Here is a 20,174-nt window from a genome sequence, read left to right as displayed (position 1 = left end):
TTTGAAAACGGATTATCCACTTGTTTTCTCCACCTAACGCGTGTCGGTGTGTTCTGAGCCGGCGTGTCGACCCACAGAGATGTGGACGTAGTCACCATCAAAGACTCCATCAAGCTTCCCCTCAAACACTAAAGTAAACGCACACGGCAGCACGCCGTCACGCCGCCACAAGCTCAAAGGACATGCCAGTTGTTGCAGGGATGAGGACGTAGTGGAGCGAGAGGACGAGAGGTGAAGAGGTGAAGACGGAGATACACGAGGAGGAGAAAAGAAGCATCAAACATCCATTTTGCTGTGACAGCTGATCCTGTTCGGGGTCAACTGTGGCCGCAGCCTTTCCCAGAATGCACTGGGATGCGGTGTGAGAGAGAGACAGTGGAGAGGAAGAAACGGAGACAGACGCTCCGGACTAATTACCCTTCACTCGACGTCCATTTTATAACGCCGTCGTGACGAAGGGACGCGGGGCAAACGGAGACCAAAATAAACAGCTTCAGAGTTACACAACATCGCCCGGAAACAACTCATGAATATGCAAAAATCACAGCTCGGCACATCTGACTTTAATTGATGGAAAACAGATTGTTGCAACACCAAGACGGCAATTACCGTGCAGCCGCTGGATGAGAATGCTGTATTTTCTTTGTGTGTGTGTGTGTGTGTGTGTGTGTGTGTGTACTGTTAACGTGTAGTGCATGCGTGTGCACTGTACTTCGCTGGCTCGTGGTTCAGCTCACGTGTGAACGCACGTCTTTCCGTCGCGTGAACTCTCGTATGTCTGCGTCTTCTGCCTCGAGGGCGGAGATGAGATTTCTGCCATTGCAAGTGATTGCAACCTTGCAATTTGTGTATCTCCGAGCGTGTGCATGTGTGTGCGTGTGTGTGTGTGTGTGTGTGCATGTGTGCGTGTGTGAGAGAGAGTCTAGACCCAGTGGGTGTCACACCTCCTCTGTATGCCATCCTCTGCGCCTCCTTGAGCGAGTGTGCCCTCAGCAACGTGCATTTAAATGTGATATTTAGATGTCGCCGATGTAAGACAACTCTCTAATGTGTGTGTGTGTGTGTGTGATGAGACGCGAGGGAGCGTGACAAAAGAAAATGAGGCGGTGGAGCCGACACGTCACCTCTTGCAGTGCTGACTGCTCCGTGTGTGTGTGTGTGTGTGTGTGTGTGTTGCAGGAAGTAACGTAAACGCCGTCATACATGATAATCTTGCAAAATATGCAGGTTCTCAAAACCCTCCTCCTCCTCCTCTCATATTTCTTCTCCATGGCAACTGGAGGAGAAGAAGCAGCGGTTGTCCGTCTGCCGGGTGAGAAGCTTTCTATTTTATTTTTTTCCTTATTTTCCTGGAGGCCGTGGAAACAAGGCTCCGGGGAGAGCAGCGCGGGCTCGATGCCATGTAACCATGGCAACACACACACACACACACACACACACACACACACACACACACACACACACACACACACACAGCAACAAGAGCGCTGGGTTATGAGTAGAACTGTGCCGATGTCATTCTGTGTAGAACCGAAGCGTCTAGCAAGTTTTTTTTTTCTTTTGAATGAAATATTATGAAATATTATTATTATTATGAATTAAATTTCAAATAACCCTGAGTCATTGTGTATTTATTGGATAGACTTTCTCTCGTCAGCAGAGAACATTTTGGGTTTTGAAGGGGAATATTCTGTTGGATAAAAACCTGTTCATGTTCTTAAATCTTCTGGAATATTGGAAATGTTTGGACACACACATATATACATATACAGACATTAAAACACAGGAATGAGTTCAGACCCCTAAATATCTACAGAAGTCTGAATTAAAGCAAGCAAACCAGTTTGCATTCAAATAAAATGCAAAACCAAAATTTGTGAGAAACATCGGGGACACAAATTGTGAGTTATGCCTCGACCACAGCCGACTGTGTCGTTACAATCATACCACAAAAGGTCAGTCTCTCTTCGGCAGCTGCTCGTGTCCTTGATATATATTCCCTCCTCCTCTTCCTCCTCGAGCCACCATCTTCCTCAAAAAAGACCAAAAAAACCCGCCTGTTTTCCTTCTTTATTCAGAATGCATCAAAGATAATTGCAATATGTCAGACAGAGCTTGGTTATTATCGCAGCCATGTCAATACGGAGGCATTGCACTGACGCCGACACAATAAGAATACTGTCAAAACACGTTGTGTAACGCTAAAGAGACGATTACATTAAATGGGTTTAATAGCCTCGTGTGTGGCGAGAAGGAACGTAATTTAGGCGCCAAGGCGCATGTTGTCCTGCGGAAACACGAGCGCGGCGCCGCGCTCCGCGTGCGGCGCTGATGGATCACGAAGGTCTCGTGTACGACACCGAGGCCTCAGTGGAATAAATCAAGTCAACGAAGGACGCGCTCGCCTCGCGGGTTTGTTTTCATCTTCTCGACAAACCGCCGAGGAACTAAATCAACAACGATCTGACCCGTTGGAGCGGTTCAACCGGCACCGCTCGTTTCGTTTTGTGCACGGAAAGGTTGTGCGCACACCGAGTGTGTGCGGTTGTGCTCACACACTCGGCAGTCAATTGAAACGCTCTCGTCATAAAACATCTCACTTATTAAATCTGCACGTGTCAAATGCCAGTGCCTTTAAAAATGTGAATTTAAGAAAACAATGTAAAATCAAGAAAATGACCTCAGTCAAGCTGCTTCAGTCTGCTACATTCAATAGAAATATGTGTGAATGAAACCACACCATTCATGGCAATCTAAGACGTGTTTTTCTACACGTATGTAAACACATCAGCAGGATGCAGCTCTCGTGTTCAGAGCAGCAGGTCTGACTGCAGCATTACAGCATGACGTCATGCTCGTGGAATCACTGCCGCCGACCGTGAACATCCCGAGGGGCCGCTCGCATGTTGCGTCTAGAGACGCGGCGCTTCCATCAAATTACCCAGGGTGCTCTGGTGGTCGCGGTGTTGTCGCGCCTGCCGTTACTAAGCAACCCCGACTGTGAGGACGCTGCGAGGATGATAATGAATTACAATGCAATTCAGCAGTCTCACAGACTGAGCTAAAACACAGATAGATGGAACTGCAGACGAGGGAATCCTTCACTTCACCGCTGGATGCGTCGGTGAGCATTTGGCTGTAAAATAGAACCAGAGGGACGACAGCAGAGCGGCAGGTAGTCCTGAACCTCTGCCTCCATTTACCTGGAGACTGGTACTCGAGGAGGAAGAAGGAAGATGTCTGCCAGCTGTTCCTTCTCACATGACTGAAGAACTACGACAACGCCTCTTTCTTTCAACTACAGGGCCATCTTACTGGGCCACCTACTGGGTCACCTTACTGGGCCACCTACTGGGTCACCTATTGGACCGTCACCTTACTGGGCTGTCCCCTCCAGATGCTACTCAGTATGTTTAGGAGTGAAAGCAGAGACTCCATCTCTCTCATAGTATACAGATTCCCTAGATCTTTCTCTCAGTGTGTTTCAGGTGCACATCTGAGCCCTGACGGTCTGTACTCATGAACCCCCTCCAGCCCTCCTGACCCACTTCCCAGCTGGCTGACTAATGCTTTCATCCTAACACACAGGGTCCATCTCCTGCAGCGAGCGCAGGACGACCCTAAAACTAATAAGCAGCTGCTTGCTTCCCGGCTGGATGAGTTTGTTGTTTTCCACATGCAGAAAAGAGTCTGATTGAGAGCTTCAATCACCAAACCTGTGGAGACAAACATCCTGGAAGACGCTCACATTTTCACTGCGACAAAAAAACAACGCAGGAGCAAATTTTGTCACTTTGTTACTGTGAAAACTATTGACATGTTTTAATTTACATTCACCCAACAATCATTTTCCCTGAACACGTCACAACCTAGCTGAATGTTAGCTGTTAGCGATGCTGCTACTGATGCTAGCTCTCTTCCTGTCGATCCAAACAGATTGGTCGAGTCTTGGCCTCAAAAAGAGAAAGAATCCTCACAAGATAACACAGATCCCGTTTCCTGTCTCCAGGCCAATCACAAATCTACCAGCCGGCAAGTCCCAGCTCTGGTACAAGGTTTATTGTTTATCATCATCATCATCATCATCATCATCAGGCCCGCATGGCTCTAATGCGGCCTGTGTGGCGGCGCCGGTTATGGACAAGAGGGAGGAGAAGGTAGGCATTGGGGGCTGAACTTGCCTGGGAATTCAGTTTATTTGATATTCAAGCCTCGGAAACCTGAAGGCCGATTCTTTAATTTGCCGTTGAGCGATCTCCCTTTGATCCCGTGGCTTTGACGGACAGGGCGGCATTGTGGAGCGAGGCTGCAGCTCCGGCATTTGACAGTGACGGGGATTTGGCGAGGAGCTCCGTGGTTAACCGCGGTCACGTCGTCCCAGAGGGCCCGAGAGCCGCTCTGGCTCGCTTCACCGCTCCACAACTCGCTCATCACCGCCTGGACTTTGTCTCTTCTCGTTGGGGGTCGATTCTTGTTGCCCCCGTTCATTAAAAACGTACCCCGAGGATCCTGATGCCAATTCAAACAAAAGCCTCTTTATTCTTTCTCTGGCCTTTAAGAGGTCTTGTCACTTCAGGGAGATTGCGATTGGGAGAGGCACACTCCCAGTGGGCTGTACTGGTCTGTTTGACACACTTTGGCTGCCACCAAAGATGACGCTTGGTAATTTAAAAGGTGAAAAAATGTATGCTAAATAACTTAATTGCCCATACTCCTTTGTTTCCATTCATCCATTTGCCTTCACGCATTTCCTGAAGTTATTTTGTATGTAAACATATTATCTTTCTTAGAAGCTCTAAAATCTCTAAACTCCATTCTCATCAATGATCTCAGTGATCATCTTTCTTTCATTGCGAGGCTTTTATTGAGTTCTCAGCACCGACTGGCCTGGGCACTTTGGATCTTTGTCTCTGCCATCAAGCGAGTGTCTCTCTACTAATGCAGAACAGGTTTTTGGTTAGAACTCGTGTTTCCGTGGCCAAGAATAGTGCATCGACTCCCAGGAGCTGCAGGGTTTATTGGCCCCTGGGGGACGGTGGCTTTGGGCTCAATACCAATCACTAATCTGGATTTTGTTCCCTCCATACAGTACATCCCACGCCACAATGACGACCATGCAGTTCCCTTCCTCTCCACTAGTGGCGACTCATAAAAAAGTAATTTCCCAGGAGCAGCGATTCATTACGTCTTCCTCCATCCGGCTTTGCAAAATCTTCGGTAATTACCGTCAGAATTCGGGGGTCCGTCTTCCTCCGTGACCGCCCGCACAGCGGCGTGAAGACATCGGATGAGATGTTGGGAGCGGACACGTTCGCTCCACACATACATTTAACCCGTTGATTTAACCCGTTTGTAATTTAGAAAACTACTTCTGCATTTTCTGTTCGCTCCGATTCGATTCAAACACAAACCAACTGAATGACTGAAACCAGCCAAAGCTCTTACTTTCCTCCTTGAGCCACACTGTGGTTTTCATTAGCCACCAGTCATCTCTGTTAAAGCTCATTTCTGGATAAGCATCTTATTAAATACAGCTAAACTGCATCACTGTCCTCCGTCTCGATGCGGGTCGTGCAAGTCACACGCTATCGGTTATTTTTAGTCGCTAAAACGTTCTTGTTCTTGCTTTTTTGGGGGGAGAAGATGCCACGTTATGGACTGAATGACTGCTGCGTCTGCATTAACATTTACGCTCTGCGGCGCTGTGGGTGTTTACAGAGTGCTTCAACTCGATCGAGGGGAATAAACCACGGCTCGTCATTCAACATGAAATAAATACACAGTACTGGAGTAAGACTTAAAGGGTCTGTCTGAGTGGTAAAAAGATCATTAGCACCAGAAATAATCCTAAAAGGTGCATACTGCGTTAAAATGAGAGATTATCTTGGTAAAGTAAAAGGTGCTTTTTCGTTTGAAAATTATTTTAGAACAAATAAAATGTGCTATCAACCTTCTTGAGGCTAGGTTTTACTTTATATTTATGGCATGTAAGAAGGTGTATTTGTTTCCCATTAAACAGCAAATATATGTCTTAATGCGTCTATGATAAAATAAATCAATTCATACAGTATTTTTACTTTTGGTAAGACTAGTACGAATGTATTTTTACATCAAGGTATTGCTACTTCTAAAGTAGCTGAATACTTCTGATTTAATATTACAGATAGTGTAAGAACACAATCATTCTCATTGTGTATTCTCTTTGGGATTCCACAGAGTAGTTTTGTTGTGTATAAATATCGTGTGTCTGTTTTGCAGTATCTTGTATCCTGTTGTGACATTTGGCCTTTTGACTTTTCTCCTTTAAAGCAGACGGACATGTGATCTCCTCCACGGTGTGCGGTGAATACGACGCGACCTTGTGACTGTCCACGGATAACAAACTGCCACGCGCAGCATCAGAAGCGGCGTGCTGATGGAGGTGTAACGAGGCGGCGCTGACCTTTTCCTGCTCGCTGCGGCCTCGTCACTTTCTGCATCATTATTTCTCTAAATGTAACATGCAGCTAAATAACATGCAGGCTCTGCTTGTACACTAACGTTCAAAAGTTTGTTGTCAATTAGAAATGTCCTTATTTTTCAATGAAGATAACATTAAATTAAACTGAAATACACTCTCTACATTTTTAAAGTGGTAAAAGACTATTCCAGGTGGTTTTTAATGAAATATCTCTATCGGTGTATGGAGGCCCATTTCCAGCAGCATCACTCCAGTGTTCTGATGGTACATTGTGTTTGATCATCGCCTTAGAAGACTACCCTTGAAACCCCTTGTGCAGTGATGTCACACAGCTAAAAACAGTGCTGCTGGTGAGAAACTATAAAACTGGCCTTCCTTTGAGCTAGTTGAGGATCTGGAGCATCACATTTGTGGGTTTATTAAAAAGAGAACTTTCAAGTGAAGGATATATCATGACAGAACTTACAAAGAAACTGAAAATGTGTCTGTGCGACCCCAAACGTTTGAACACTAGTGTAAATCTAACTCAAAGTAATAGAATTGATGTAATACATTTTCATTTGTATTTCACAATCTATTTAAAAACATGCTCTTTATGACGCATTTATAAATACAAAAAACACAAATCAGATCGACAGGTTTGTCAACGCACAAAACAAATATACGTTTTAAAAATGAGAAAGCACGTCATTACACATCATGGATTATTGTAGTCTGATTATTGTTCTGTTGTTCATAAACGGGGCTCAATTGGTGTATAATTTGTGTAATTTCAGAGAGAAGAGAATTAAGCCAAATGAGGATTAACACGACAACATCAATGTCATCTGAAACGCTGATAAATACCATCTGTGCTGCTGTTTGATTAATCCAAATGTGGACTTTCATTAATATAGATCAGGGATAATGTATTTGTAACCTCCAGATGACGGACGCTTGTTTTCTTGCCAAAGTGACAAAGGCTCCATTTTGCTTTTTTACAGTCGTGCTTTGGTTTTGTGTTTGAACAGCTCGTCGCTCAGCCGCTCCGTCCTCAAACAAGGTTAACAGACGTATTGTATCACTCTGGATAATAGCTGCAGTTAGAAAAGTACACTATAGCACAGCTTTTTCACCTAAAATACATTCCAAAATGATACCCACGGCCCTTTTTCCTTTTCCTTACAACTAAAAGTCAAACTTCCAAAAGGTATCAGTGTGTAAAGTGGCTATAATAATAGCACGGTCTGCATTATCACACGGTTAAAATAAAGGAAACAGCAGCAATGTTTCCATCAAGCGAACATTTGAATGGTCGCAAGTTAGGAGCTTTTTCCATCAGCTGGACTGAAAGCAAATGAAGTAGAAGAAGTAGAAGAAGTAGAAGTCGCGAGCCAGAAACAAAGTGAGTCGCCTCGGTCATGTGACCGTCCTCAAGAGGGAAATGGAGCGAGGTCCTCAGGAATGTTTCAGACGGGTTGTATTTGTTCCGTCGTGTCAGCTGACATCGTTTCACGCCGTCAGGAGACGCCGATGTGGGACGACAGCGGAGCCAGCTGATCGGTCATGTGACCAGAACTTAAAATCAGCAGAAGAGTTTCTACTCTTTTGAGACAAAAAAAAAAAAAAACCACCTCAAGTGAATGTAATAAAAAATAAAAAAGTATCAAATGTTTCTATACAGATTTGCAAATGCGATGCAGTAAAATGTACATGAACTAAACTAATTTCCCCAGGGGATAAATAAAGTATAGATCCATTAATCTAAATGTGTGAATGTAAACAAAGTTTGGGTTGAAAACAAACAAAATGCAGATGTAAACATCTTTTATGGTGATATCTGATGAAGTATACCAGGACTAAGAGTCAGCGTTGAGGTGCGAAACCGTGCGTCATGAAGAATTAAGATGTTTGCAGGCTTTTGTTTGAGCAGAACCCTCATGCAGAGGTTAACGGACTCGTTCCTCCTGTTTCGCTTCATGAACACGGGCCGACGACGACACAAACGGTTTCCTGTGGCTCGGAAACGCAGAACGAATGAAAACCTGCACGGGAGCGCAGCCAGAGCGCAGCGTCAGCACGAGTAGACACAACGTGTCACGCACCCTTATCTCCTCTAAACACACACACACGAGCAGTTAAAGTTGTGTGCTACAGCGGAGAGAACAACATTGTCATCCCATGAGAAAAGATGGGAACAAAACACGAGACAGAAAGACAGGAAATGAGACGCATGGAGAACGGATCTGACAAAAAAAAGAATTAAAAAATGAAAAAGAGCAGCAGTGTTAATGAGGAGATTACGCTGGATGGAGTCCTCACTCTGCCGGCTGCTCGCTCTAATACCAACCAGATGAAATCTCCCGACAACAGATCAATTAATTAGGACGAGTCTTGGTGAAATTACTATGAACACGGATCTGAGAGATTCAATTTTATTGATACGTTATTCTGCATGTCGTGAGATCTATTGTGGTAAATTGGGTCTGGTTCTTACCAGATTAGAGAAGAGGCTATGGGGGGAGTAATGATTTGTTTTCTTCTTTTTAAATGACTCTTTAAAAAGGTACACATGATGCTTTCGGTTATAAACTCAGCGGCCAGGTTTTGTAATATCACTTCTAATGCACCGAGAGGATCCGCTCAGACGGTCATATCTGAAGACAGGAGTCGGGAAAATGAGACATCACTCGCATAATTCACATCTCTTGGGCTCTTAACAAGTGAAAATTTGTGGGGCGAGTTCGAGATATTGGAAATCAACACGCTGGCCACGAGCCAGAAGCTACTACAGTGAACCCTGCTACTGAGAGATGGAGTCAGCCTCACACACAACAACGCAGGAAACACCAGAAAGAGGATCGACAAACTACACGATGTCGCAGCTGGGACATGCAGAAGTCCCTGCCAGCCACTTGGGAAAGCAACCAGACACTATTTGGAGCGTCTCTACGGCTCTACACCTCCACACTTCCAGCTGGCAGGTGAAACCGCACAACATGGACAATGCTGTTTATAATTTACCAGCCAAGTGAGAAGAATATGTATTTATTTCATGGACAGCAAAGTGAGCGTGTGTGTGTGGAGTTAAAGTAGCAATCAGACCTGGCAGCATGTTCAGCATCATGTGGGTCAACATGGTGTGTTAAGGCCAGCGGTGGGGCGGGAGGGGTTGAATCCTTTTTTGGGGGGAGATTTCGCAAGGTGCCTTTTGACTTTCAGAATAAAAGACAGTGGAACAAAGTGTTGGACTAATTTACCCTCGACCCATTGACAATAGCAGTGTTTAAAGTCACTTTTGGGTTTCCATACAGACCTAAAAGCCTCTGACATGCCGGTTTGTCAGCTCGGGAGAGGCTTTTAGGTCCGTATGGAAACCCCAAAGGTGACTTTAACCACTGCTATTGTCAATGAGTTGAGGGTAAACCGGTATTCCGCGAACCCTCTGCACCGATCCCCAGCCCCCTTGATGTTTGCGTTAGAGTGACTGTGTGTGCGCGTGTGTGTGTGTGTGTGTGTGTGTGTGTGTGTGTGTGTGTGTGTGTGTGTGTGTGTGTGTGTGTGTTGCACACACAACTCGGCGCTCCTTTATTAGCACACGGAGAGATAAACACACACACACACACACACACACACACACACACACACACACACACACACACACACACACACACACACACACACACACACACACACACGCGACACAAACACAGCTCAACCTAGATTTACTTTGCAGCCGACAGGCGAACGAAGCGCGGAGACACAGAAATGATATCCGAGATCACACTAAATATGATAAATAAGCGCTTTGATGTCGGCCTGGGCTTTAAATACAATCTGTGGGGGAGAGAGGGGGGGCCTTTGATGCTGATTTATGGTCCGTATCAGAAAAGCTACGGCCGCGCCGCGCTAACAATAACTGGCAGGGCAACACCGGGTTACTCGCGGTCACAGCACTGAGCTCCGTCGTGGTGTGGAAAGGTTGCGCTCGTACATTTTCCCTCCACCTTTTTAGCTGCGTTGGGAGCGACCATAACTCACTTCCCATCACGGTCACACAAAAACAACAACAAGCCAACACACCACAGTGCACCACACATTAAAAACGGCAGAGGACTGAGCCCGTGTAATACCGACGCGAGAGCGCTGCAGATGTTGTGCGATTCCACTTTGTGTGCCGCTAACAAGGACGGCGTGAAGCCGCAGAGGCGCATTAATGTAACGGCTCTGAACGCCGTCAGCCGTGGTTCCACTCGTCTCGCTCTCAATGAGGCTCACTGGCAGTAATGTCACATTGTCTACTGAAGTGAAAAGTGCCGTCAACTTTTATGGAAAAAAGAAAAAAGTAAAAAAAACTCTTATCTTCTATTCCAGTATGACATGTCACAGGGCTCAAAGCCAGTTTCCTCAAATTGCTCATCTAATAGCGCGAGGCCCGGCCTTCCAACAGACGCTTTCTTGCCAGTAGCTAAGAGATGGGTGTCATGTGATGTGAGGGGTGAAGACAGAGTGACACCTTTCTACAAAAGGGTTTTCTTTTTTAGGCATGGGAAGATTGAAAGCCTTTAGGACAGATGGTAAAAGTAGTTTTTTGTCGATTTTTTACACCTTCAGAAGCGACAGTCTCTTATATTTCAGAAAGAGAAGGCGCCGCATTGGCCATTATTACATCTCGCGTGAGTGGTTCATACTGGAGTTCACTTGAAGAGCCGCTCACACAACTAGTGACATTGATGTGAGATTTACTGGACCAGGAGGCAAATTATTTCCTCGTGCTCGTGGAAGAAAACAAGCACCCACTCTTTATGTTTTTCCTCAGGAGTACGCAGCAGCGCCGACTGGCTCACCAGGAAGCCCGACCAAACAGCCAAATTGTGATTAATTTTGGTGGCAGATGGCGAGCCTGTCGAACCTAGTGAGCACTTTGGCAAGAGCCCAGCGTGAACGCTCGTGTTGTAATTTACAAACCTGGACAGAATAACAATTCAGACGTGTTCGTTGGATAGGTAGCTGTTGTCAGAGGACCAGAAACAAAGCTTCACACAGGATGCATCAGGACAACAGCAGCGGAAGAGGATTCGGTTGGAATCGTTGTGAATTTAATCATAATGTAGACTCGCGATGTGTCAAATGTGGGGCCACAACGAACAATTAATCGGATAATTACTTTTCCCATTAATCTTTTTGCTCCATTAAAAAAAGTCTCCGCAGTTCCTCACAGCCCAAGGTGACGTCTGCAAATAGCTTTTTAGTCCTAAAGTCCACAGATGTTTAATGTACGACGACGTTAAACAGAGAAAGGCAGCAAATCATCGCATTCAGAAGAAGCCGGAGAATTATGTTTTTTTTTTTCTTTTTTGTTCAAGTTTATTTTTCTGTCAAGCAACTACTCATTTAAAATCAGCTAATCGTCTCAGCTGCGGGCAAAGTAAGATAAGCGTTGTTTATTACTATTATTGCCACCGCCTGAAGCTATGCTGCTACTGAAATGTCCCTCTGCACCGCTCTCAGATGAAGAGCACCGCTCCTGGCTTCCTCTTCATCGCTCCAGTCTAACCAAACAAAAAGCCAGGGCTCAAATCATTAACGGCATCGCGGTGACGTTGAGCTCGACGGAGCGTTCCACTCAAGTCGTTTCTAGGACGCTGGACAGCCAACCAGCAGGAGTTTCACTTCCCTTCACCTTGTGAAGGCTCCACTATGGGATGCTGGCTCCATATCCTTATCATAGCCGTGGTATCGCTGTCCATGACTGCATCCGAATGCAAACCATTTTTACTAATCCATTCACACAACTGGTGACATTTAAGCATCTAGCTACGACCTAACAGATAAAACGTGACATTTCTTGTGACATGTGGAGAGGTAAATAATACACAAAGCAACAGGTGTGTAATAGCTATTCTACACGCATCTAATCTCTAACAGTTTGCCAAATAGATTTTGCGATTGTGATCTGGCCCGTGAACCGGTTACGCTGCAACAATGGACGCTCCTCGTGTTCCAGTCTGAGGAAGCGTTACGGCTACATTGTTTCCGGGTTGCCGTGTCGCAATCTGGTGATGCACATCAAGCTGCGTGAATACTTTCCCCGTCTTCCACTTACTCCTCGTGTTGCCGAGCCGTGCAGATTAGTTTCAGCTTGGTTTAATGAGGCTGTGAGGTCTCTGGAGCGGACGGTTCTGTCACCATCTCAAACCAAGGAGATTCGGGGCAATGAGGGGCGAGCCAGCCAGCAGCCATAATCTCTGCACAGAGGATCACTTCTGGCACTGAGCCCTCTGCCGTACTCCTCGATCCCTCCTGCTGTGCAGGAATACCCTGATGGCAGTTCTTATGAAGCAGAAAAGTGTTCTCAATGAGGATGGTTGGCATGAAGGTCTGAGGAGTATCCCGAGTAAATGGAGTTTATACCAAATGTGCAAGTCCAATAACATCAAACTTTGTTTCATTAGATCTCAAAAACCTCCCCAAAGAAACAGAAAGAAACTTTTAAGTGACACTGAAAGCTACTGGGGAACCTATACTTCTTTTGCAAGAGCTGATATTTATATTTACCCGTCTGTATTGACCCAAATAGAGAATGTTGTTTACTAGATATTAGGTTTGAAATATTGGGGTCAAGACATAGAAGCATTCTCAGGAATCAACACATGTATTTTGAGACAGCTTTCTATATTATCTAGGTTAAATATTTAAAGGCTAGCGAGGTTGTCGGCCCCAAAAGAGTCCGGTAAAACCAGTTTACCACACAGCTAGTCTGCTGCACACAGGACATACACTCATAGAGAGCATCTTCTGAGATCTTTACAGCAGTACGGACCAGACCAAGACAAATATGTCGCGCTGCCGTGAAAACAATGTCAGAGAAGATGTTTCCTTGGTGGTGAACACGACTGATTGAAGAAGCTCGACAGGAGAGGCTGAAAAACAGAACGGTGATATCCGAGCTGTCTCAATAATCTCATACGTACATGCAACTGGTTCACACAACTTCCACCTTGAATCTTTGTTAAAAACAACCACTCATACCATGAAAAGATGGTAAAACCAACGGCTCAAAAACCCTTTAACAATAATCTCAACTATTGCCAAGATCTTGAGAGTTAACTCAAATAGATGGATTAGCTGTCAATTAGAATAATAACCTGTTCCATGAGACCGTTACCAGGATGAACCTGTGAACAGAGAACTGATTCTGTGGGCTTTTCTGAAGACAAACAAAGTAAAAGGTGAGCTCGTTACGAGCCGGCCGGTACTCCTCAGGGTCTCTTCAGATGCTAGCATGCCTCATATCCCAGCGGCTGTTTGAACCCGGGTGCCCTGCAACAGCCAATGGGGAATACAGCAACAGCTGAGGCATCCGGAGCTAAACACACATAAGACTGCTTATGTGAGGTTAATGCACAGGGAGTCTTTTAGGATCCCATTTGCATAAAACTAATTTCAAGAGACCTCAAAAGGTTTAATTCTACCTCCTTAAACCCTTGAATTATTGTGATCGTGGCTTCTTCTTTTATCCCACAAATCATGACTCTTAAAACAGACGTGTACAGAGATATGCACGTTGCATTCCTAAAAACTTAACTGCACTATAATATTTGTAAAGAGGTATATTTGTGTGTTTCCAATGAATTGAATTGCATGACATGAATTAGCTTCAGCTGCAACCTGCAAATTAAAAATGCATAAAGTAGATCCCGAAGCTTAAAATGGGCCTATTAAAACAAGGAAGAAATACATTTTTCCTTGTGTTGCTGCCCACCTGAGAAACCCCTCCAAGCCAAAAGCTAAAAATTCATCATGTGCACAAATAGAAACGCTTCAGGCAGGAACCAAGATGGCTCACTTAGAAAGATCCTGCCGGGGTTCACTGACAACAGACCAAGCCCGGTGACATTTTGCTCCCAATGCTCCCGCCTTCCATTGTTGCTGTGACCTGCAACCTGTGGACGAGCACGCACATCTTCAGCCACCCCACCTTCATACAGGAGGATACTCCTGTGACTCGCAGCCCACTGGAGGCCACGTCTGCTCCTTCCCAGTCGCTGGACTGAAATATAATCACGTCATTTGAAGCAGAATCCAGAGTTCTCGAAGGCTTTTCGGGATGGGAGAACGAGCGGCACCGCAGGGGGACGAGGAGGCGAGCCTCAGCGGTGCCCAGCTAATGACCTGCTAGCAGCATGGAAGAGACCTTTCCTGTGGAATTAAGCCTTCTGCCTACTGTTTGGCATTTTGTGCATTTTGTTTCCGCGAGAAAGACGTTTGTCATCGCAAAAATAATACGAACGTAAGTGCCGTGTGGCTTGCATACATGCATCCAAATCAAACGTAATACGTTTAAGACGTAATACGTAATAAGAAAGAAATAACCTCTGAACACACACTGAGCCGAATGTTCACATGCAAAATAAATCAGAAGAAAATGTATTTTGGTGCTAAATGTGAACTCTCAACAGAAACACTTATCACTGATTCTCACTTAACACTTAACACTGATTCTCCAATATGAAGTTTCCTTATTGATAGGTGATTCAACAAATTGAAGCGATGTGGCTTTTACATAATAAAATAGCCCCCGGTGCTGATTTAATGTCTTACAGGAAGTAATTAAAAACTTTCTGAAATATAAACATGACACTATAAGATAACTCAAGTCCGTTGAGAATAACATTTGCTAGCAGGGCGTTAAACTTGTCTAGCACAGCAGATCCCAAATAGCACAAGACACTTAGCCATGTAACCAAATATTAATTTGATTTAGGAGAAGGAGAGGAGCCTCAAAGCGACGACTGGCTCCCGGCCACGGAGGCGGGGAAAACAACCAACTAATGCAAAAGCAGCAGGCCACAGTCGCCAGTTTCTGGCTCGTGGAGCTTCAACCCCTTCTGCCCGAGAGGCACGAGGAGAACACTGCGGCCGAGGTGATGAAGACGTATCGTTAACGATTACAGCCGACACCGACACAAAAGGTGGAGGTATTCACAGCTGCAGCCAGCGCTCTGCACACAACCGGCTGCTGGAGAAGTGACGTCAGCGCACGTGCCTTCACGGCCGAGAGAAAACGTCTGAGTGCAATGTAACTTATGCAAAGAACCAAAAATAAACCTAGAAATCAAAAATGTTTCTCCTCTTAATCCGTCATAAGAAAAAACTATAATCCCTTTAAGACGCCACAGAGCACACGTCACATACAAGATGATAAAAAAAATGTTTTTAACCCACTCGGCCCTTACCTGTGTCTGTGCTCGTCGTGTCCTCCCTGTCCGTGTATGACCACCTGTCCGGACGCGTGCTTCCCCTCTTTGGGCGAGTCGATATGAGGGATGAGCACGTCCTCCAGGCCCAGGTCGAAGCGCTTGTGCTTGGAGTTGTCCGGGAGGAAGAAGAAGGCCCCGAAGCACAAGGTGATGAAGGCACTGAGGATGAGGAGGAGGATGAACTTCTCGGAGAGCCTCAGCGTCGCCCTGTGGTGCGGGAAAGAGGATGCGCCCGGCGACAGCGTGGGTATCCTGCGGCCCGACAGCGGCAGGAGAGCCGGAGTCGTCATGTTTCGACCGTTTCACTTGAACTTGGGTGTGGGAAAGGGGAGGGAGGGGGGGTTAGGGTGGAGGAGCGGGAGGGGGCGGGTTAGGGTGGGTTTACAGGTGCTACAGGTGTTGTTGTAGCGGCATGCACGAGCTGGTCCACGTTATTATCTCATCCCTGCGGCGGTAAGTCCAGAAACCAAAAGGGGCCGAGGTCCATGAGCGAATGAGCGACTGGGCGGTGGGAAATCGGTCATGATGATTCTGTGGGGGAGAAAACGGAACAAAGAGTTAGCATCCAATGCCGATATGGCGAATTACAATGAAGTCACAGACAGCCATCAATAAGGTGGCGCCTGTTTTAGAAAAACATGATCTTTTCCCTCCCCTTCCCTTCGTTTAACCCTCTTTCCTCCACGCCGTCAGGAGTCTGTCAGGATGGAACAGGATAGTCTTCATGTGCTTTTCCTTACGTCGTCATTCCTCCCCCCCCCAACATTGTCCCTCATAAACCACCGGGATCCTCTCGCCCAACACCCGACAGCCTAACGGCACTGAAATTACGATGGAACACGTGGTGACAAATCTAGAACGGGTCACATATCAAGAGTCATAAACAATCCTCTTGCATGCTTCGGTGAATTTAATCTCATGCCATGTCAAAAATAAATACCTCAGAATCTCTCTCTCTCACACGAAACCGTTAATCCTTTAGCGAGGAACATATTCTCCAGAGGCTTAAGGTATCAGGAGACAATATGCAATGTCTATGTAACCATCGCCGCCTAACATCCCATCCCCCTCCCCTTGCTCAAGCTAACACACCTGCAACCAGGCTGAAGCCAGCTGATCGCAGCCTGCAGTCGGTAACATGGAGCGTGATGAGCAAATCAAAAAATGATGACAGAGGCGAAGAAGCAAACATCGCAAATCCTCCTCGAATCCAGCGGAGTCGACCAGAATGACAATTCACAGTTGTGTGGCGACCCCCTCCTCCTTTCTTTTCTTTCTTTATTTAATTTTTTGCTTGAGAGGGGCAGGACATGCAAGCCAAGCACACTTTGCAGGCACGTAACGTTATTTTGTGCTGGATTGCATCTCAACTACCTTAAATCCTTACAGCAAATACCCAAGGGGCTGTATTGTGGGGTGAGGGGAAGAGCCCCCTCCCACGTGACCACATATGCAACACAAAAAAAGAAAACGAAGAAGACGGTGTAACGGTTTAAAAGGAGACCTCGTTAACTGGAGACTTGCAGCCGACCGCGTCCGTTGTTGACGTCAATACTACAGAAACAAATAGGAACGAGAACACGTAGCTGTCCTCATGAATGCCGTATTGTTTTTAATGCTTCAATACAGCGTCAAAACCTCTCATGTACATCATAATACAAATTAAACAATGCGGCATTCACGAGGGCTATCTCCGTGTTCGCTTTTCCATTTTTCAGCTGTCGTAACTACGACAACAACGGACGCATTCGGCTGAAAGTCGCCCGGTTTAACGGTTTAACGGGGTCGCCAGTTAAACCGTAACACCGGCTACTGCTCTAAGTGCAAATATGGATGGAAACAGCCTCTTTAAACGCCAGTATAAGCGGTCCTATTAAAGCGGAGAGAGGAAGGGGGTCGAGCCAGCTAATGGCAACATACATTTATATATATATATATATATATATATATATATATATATATATATATATATATATATATATATATATATATATAGTTATTTATTCCAACGGGTCTGTGCGGAGCTACGATGTCTCCGCACAGAATACTAAGTTCATCTTCACAGAGCCCGTCTTGTGTGAGGTGATTAGCCGACACGACGTGCTAACGAGCGGCTAACTTCTCCGGCTAACGTCGGCCCAAAAATAAATTAAATAAACGTGGTCAAAAAATAATAATATTCCGAGACATCGCGGATGTTTGAGCTAACGTGTGACTGGGAAAGACTAAGCTGCAATGATATATATAAATATGTATATAAGCGCTAGCTATTTTAGCTAGGTTCCGAGCTAAGCTAGCTAGCTGGTTACCAACTGACAGACGTTGGTCCTTCCGAGCTGCATCACCACCTTTTCTCATTCGCCCGGTGGGAGAGGAATTGATCCCGGTCAAGATTCCCGGTCCTCCCGGTTGGAAGAAGTCGCTGTAGCGGGCGTCCTCATGTCCACAATAGGGGTGGGGATTTCCAAAAAGACCGTTATAAAAAATCAAAAAAAGCCTGCTCCGGTGTAACGGGGGAACCGTTTGGTTTTTTTTTTTCTCCCCTCAACCGTCGTAGCTCGCGAGCCACATAACGTTACAGCAGCAACCGGCGGACGTTGAAGAAGGAGGAGAGGGAGGCGGAGGAGGTGGAGGACGAGGAGGGGGCGGGGAGGATGTTGATGACTGGCCGCTCTGTCGGACTGCAGCGGCGGACTGGCGGACCGCTGCTGCCGCTGCTCGGGGGATCCAGCGTCAACTCCTCCAGCCCGAGTAAGGGACCGTCGGACAATTTCCGTTGACAAAAGAAAAAGAAAAAGAAAAATAAGGCAACGTTATAAATGTCACAGCCCCAACTTGACGAAGGGTTAACAGCGTTTACAATTTAATTTTCAATAAAAAAAAAACATAATATGATAGTGAAAGCCAGCTGTTCGATGTGTTATTTTACTTAATTAGCTGGAATTAGTCACCACTCCCTAGTATTCACGTCCCTTGATTAAGTACTAATAGGCTAACACAGTAAAAAAAAAATACTCTTTTGCAAGAAAAAAAAGCCCTGCATTGAACCTGTTACGAAAGTAAAAGTATGTAAAGATAATAAATAAAGATGTATTTAAAGTGATAAAAGAAAAATCACATCAAGCATCACATTATCATTACTCATGCAACGCTATATTTTACAGTTGTTGTTTGAGCTGTAAACGTCATAATGGTCATTTTCCTTCTGGATTAATCCGCTGATTGTTTTCTCCGTTAATCCACAGATTGTTTTGTTTGTAAATATTCTCAAAATAGTGACACACAACAGTGTGCTGAGCTATAGTGTCACAATTTTCTGCATTCAGAATTCACAATTTTCTGCATTCAAAAGTTCTGCATTCAGAATTCAATTTAAGCAGAAATAGAAAAAGTACTGAAAGTAAAAGCAATAATAAAAGGCTGCAGCGTAGTGATCCCTGCCAGTAATACAAGAATATGTATTATATTAATTGATCATTGTTGATGTGCATTGCTCTAATATTGTTATCCTGTTCACTTATGCAGTTAAAATACTAGAACACTTGACTTTACTGCACTAGAACCACTGACCTCTGAAATGTTGTGCATGAATAAAAACAAACTAGTGTAAACAATTGATCAATAAACATGATTATCTACAAATTCAAGGAAAAGCTCCCAAATAATAACAGGTTCTAGCGAGTTAATTTTGTCTGATGAGGCTCACATTCGGCAGCAAAACAGGAGCGCATTAAAATAAAGACAAAGAGTCTTTGTTGTCCTCGTAAGACTAATAAGTGTTTCCCGGCACTGGCCTCTTGCACGTTCATAGATGTTTTATAGAACAACTGAGTACAAGATGTCTGCTGCTTCTCTCTGCTGTCCTCTGAGCTCTGAAGACGACCTACTTCACCACGCAGGCCGCGACGGAAAGAGTTTCAGGCAAAAGACTGTGGTTCATGTTTAATATCTCTGAGATGCCATTAGCGGTGAAACACCGTCTGAGTTGTTTATCTAGAATTTAATCTCAGGAAACCTCGATAGATGACAGATTTCTGTGTACTTGAGTAAACAACTACTTATATAAACCAGCCGTGTTTAAAAGCACAGTTATCACAAACAGCAGATAGTTTATGTGCTGCGTGTCACTCCTCGGCCTAGTCTGCGGTTAAATAGTGTCTTCTGTGGCTCTTGAGGATCTTTGTCCGTCGTGAGCGATATCCCCGATGACATCATTGTGTTTGGTTATCAACAGAAAAGTCTGTGTTACAACTGGAGTTTGAATGATTTATCAGGCTGTAATGAAAATATATTGTCAAATTGCATTCTGGGAGATGTGGAACGAAGTGTTTTCAGAGCTTAAAGCAAAAGACAAAAAGTCAAAATGTCTCTTTTAAATTTGAATTTTGTGAGTTGTCCAACACAACGTTAAATCACCTCTTTTAGTTCTACAGTTATTTTGTCAAGTCATTTCATTTGTAAGAGCCACGTCC

The 20,174-nt window shown here is 45.1% G+C and overlaps 1 protein-coding gene across 3 annotated transcripts in view; it reads right to left on the bottom strand.

Moving 5' to 3' along the window:
* man1a2 (mannosidase, alpha, class 1A, member 2) overlaps positions 1 to 18,437 on the bottom strand; it is a 61,570-nt gene extending 43,133 nt beyond the window's left edge. The window contains exons 1-2 of one of the 3 annotated variants that reach the window (XM_068572214.1): positions 18,012 to 18,437; positions 15,679 to 16,233 (exon numbers count right to left, since the gene is read on the bottom strand). In XM_068572214.1, the coding sequence (XP_068428315.1) occupies positions 15,679 to 15,992 (314 nt within the window). In that variant the 5' untranslated portion in view covers positions 15,993 to 16,233; positions 18,012 to 18,437. The remainder of the gene's footprint in view (positions 1 to 15,678; positions 16,234 to 18,011) is intronic. The other 2 variants (XM_068572213.1, XM_068572215.1) reach the window with 2 other exon arrangements.
* Between the last annotated feature and the right edge of the window lie 1,737 nt (positions 18,438 to 20,174).

The sequence above is a fragment of the Clinocottus analis genome, unplaced genomic scaffold, assembly GCF_023055335.1.
Source record: "Clinocottus analis isolate CAN_PGR_092001 unplaced genomic scaffold, fCliAna1.0.p SCAF_12, whole genome shotgun sequence".
In the NCBI taxonomy this organism is placed as follows: Eukaryota; Metazoa; Chordata; class Actinopteri; order Perciformes; family Cottidae; genus Clinocottus; species Clinocottus analis.
This window is presented reverse-complemented; position numbering and strand designations above follow the sequence as displayed.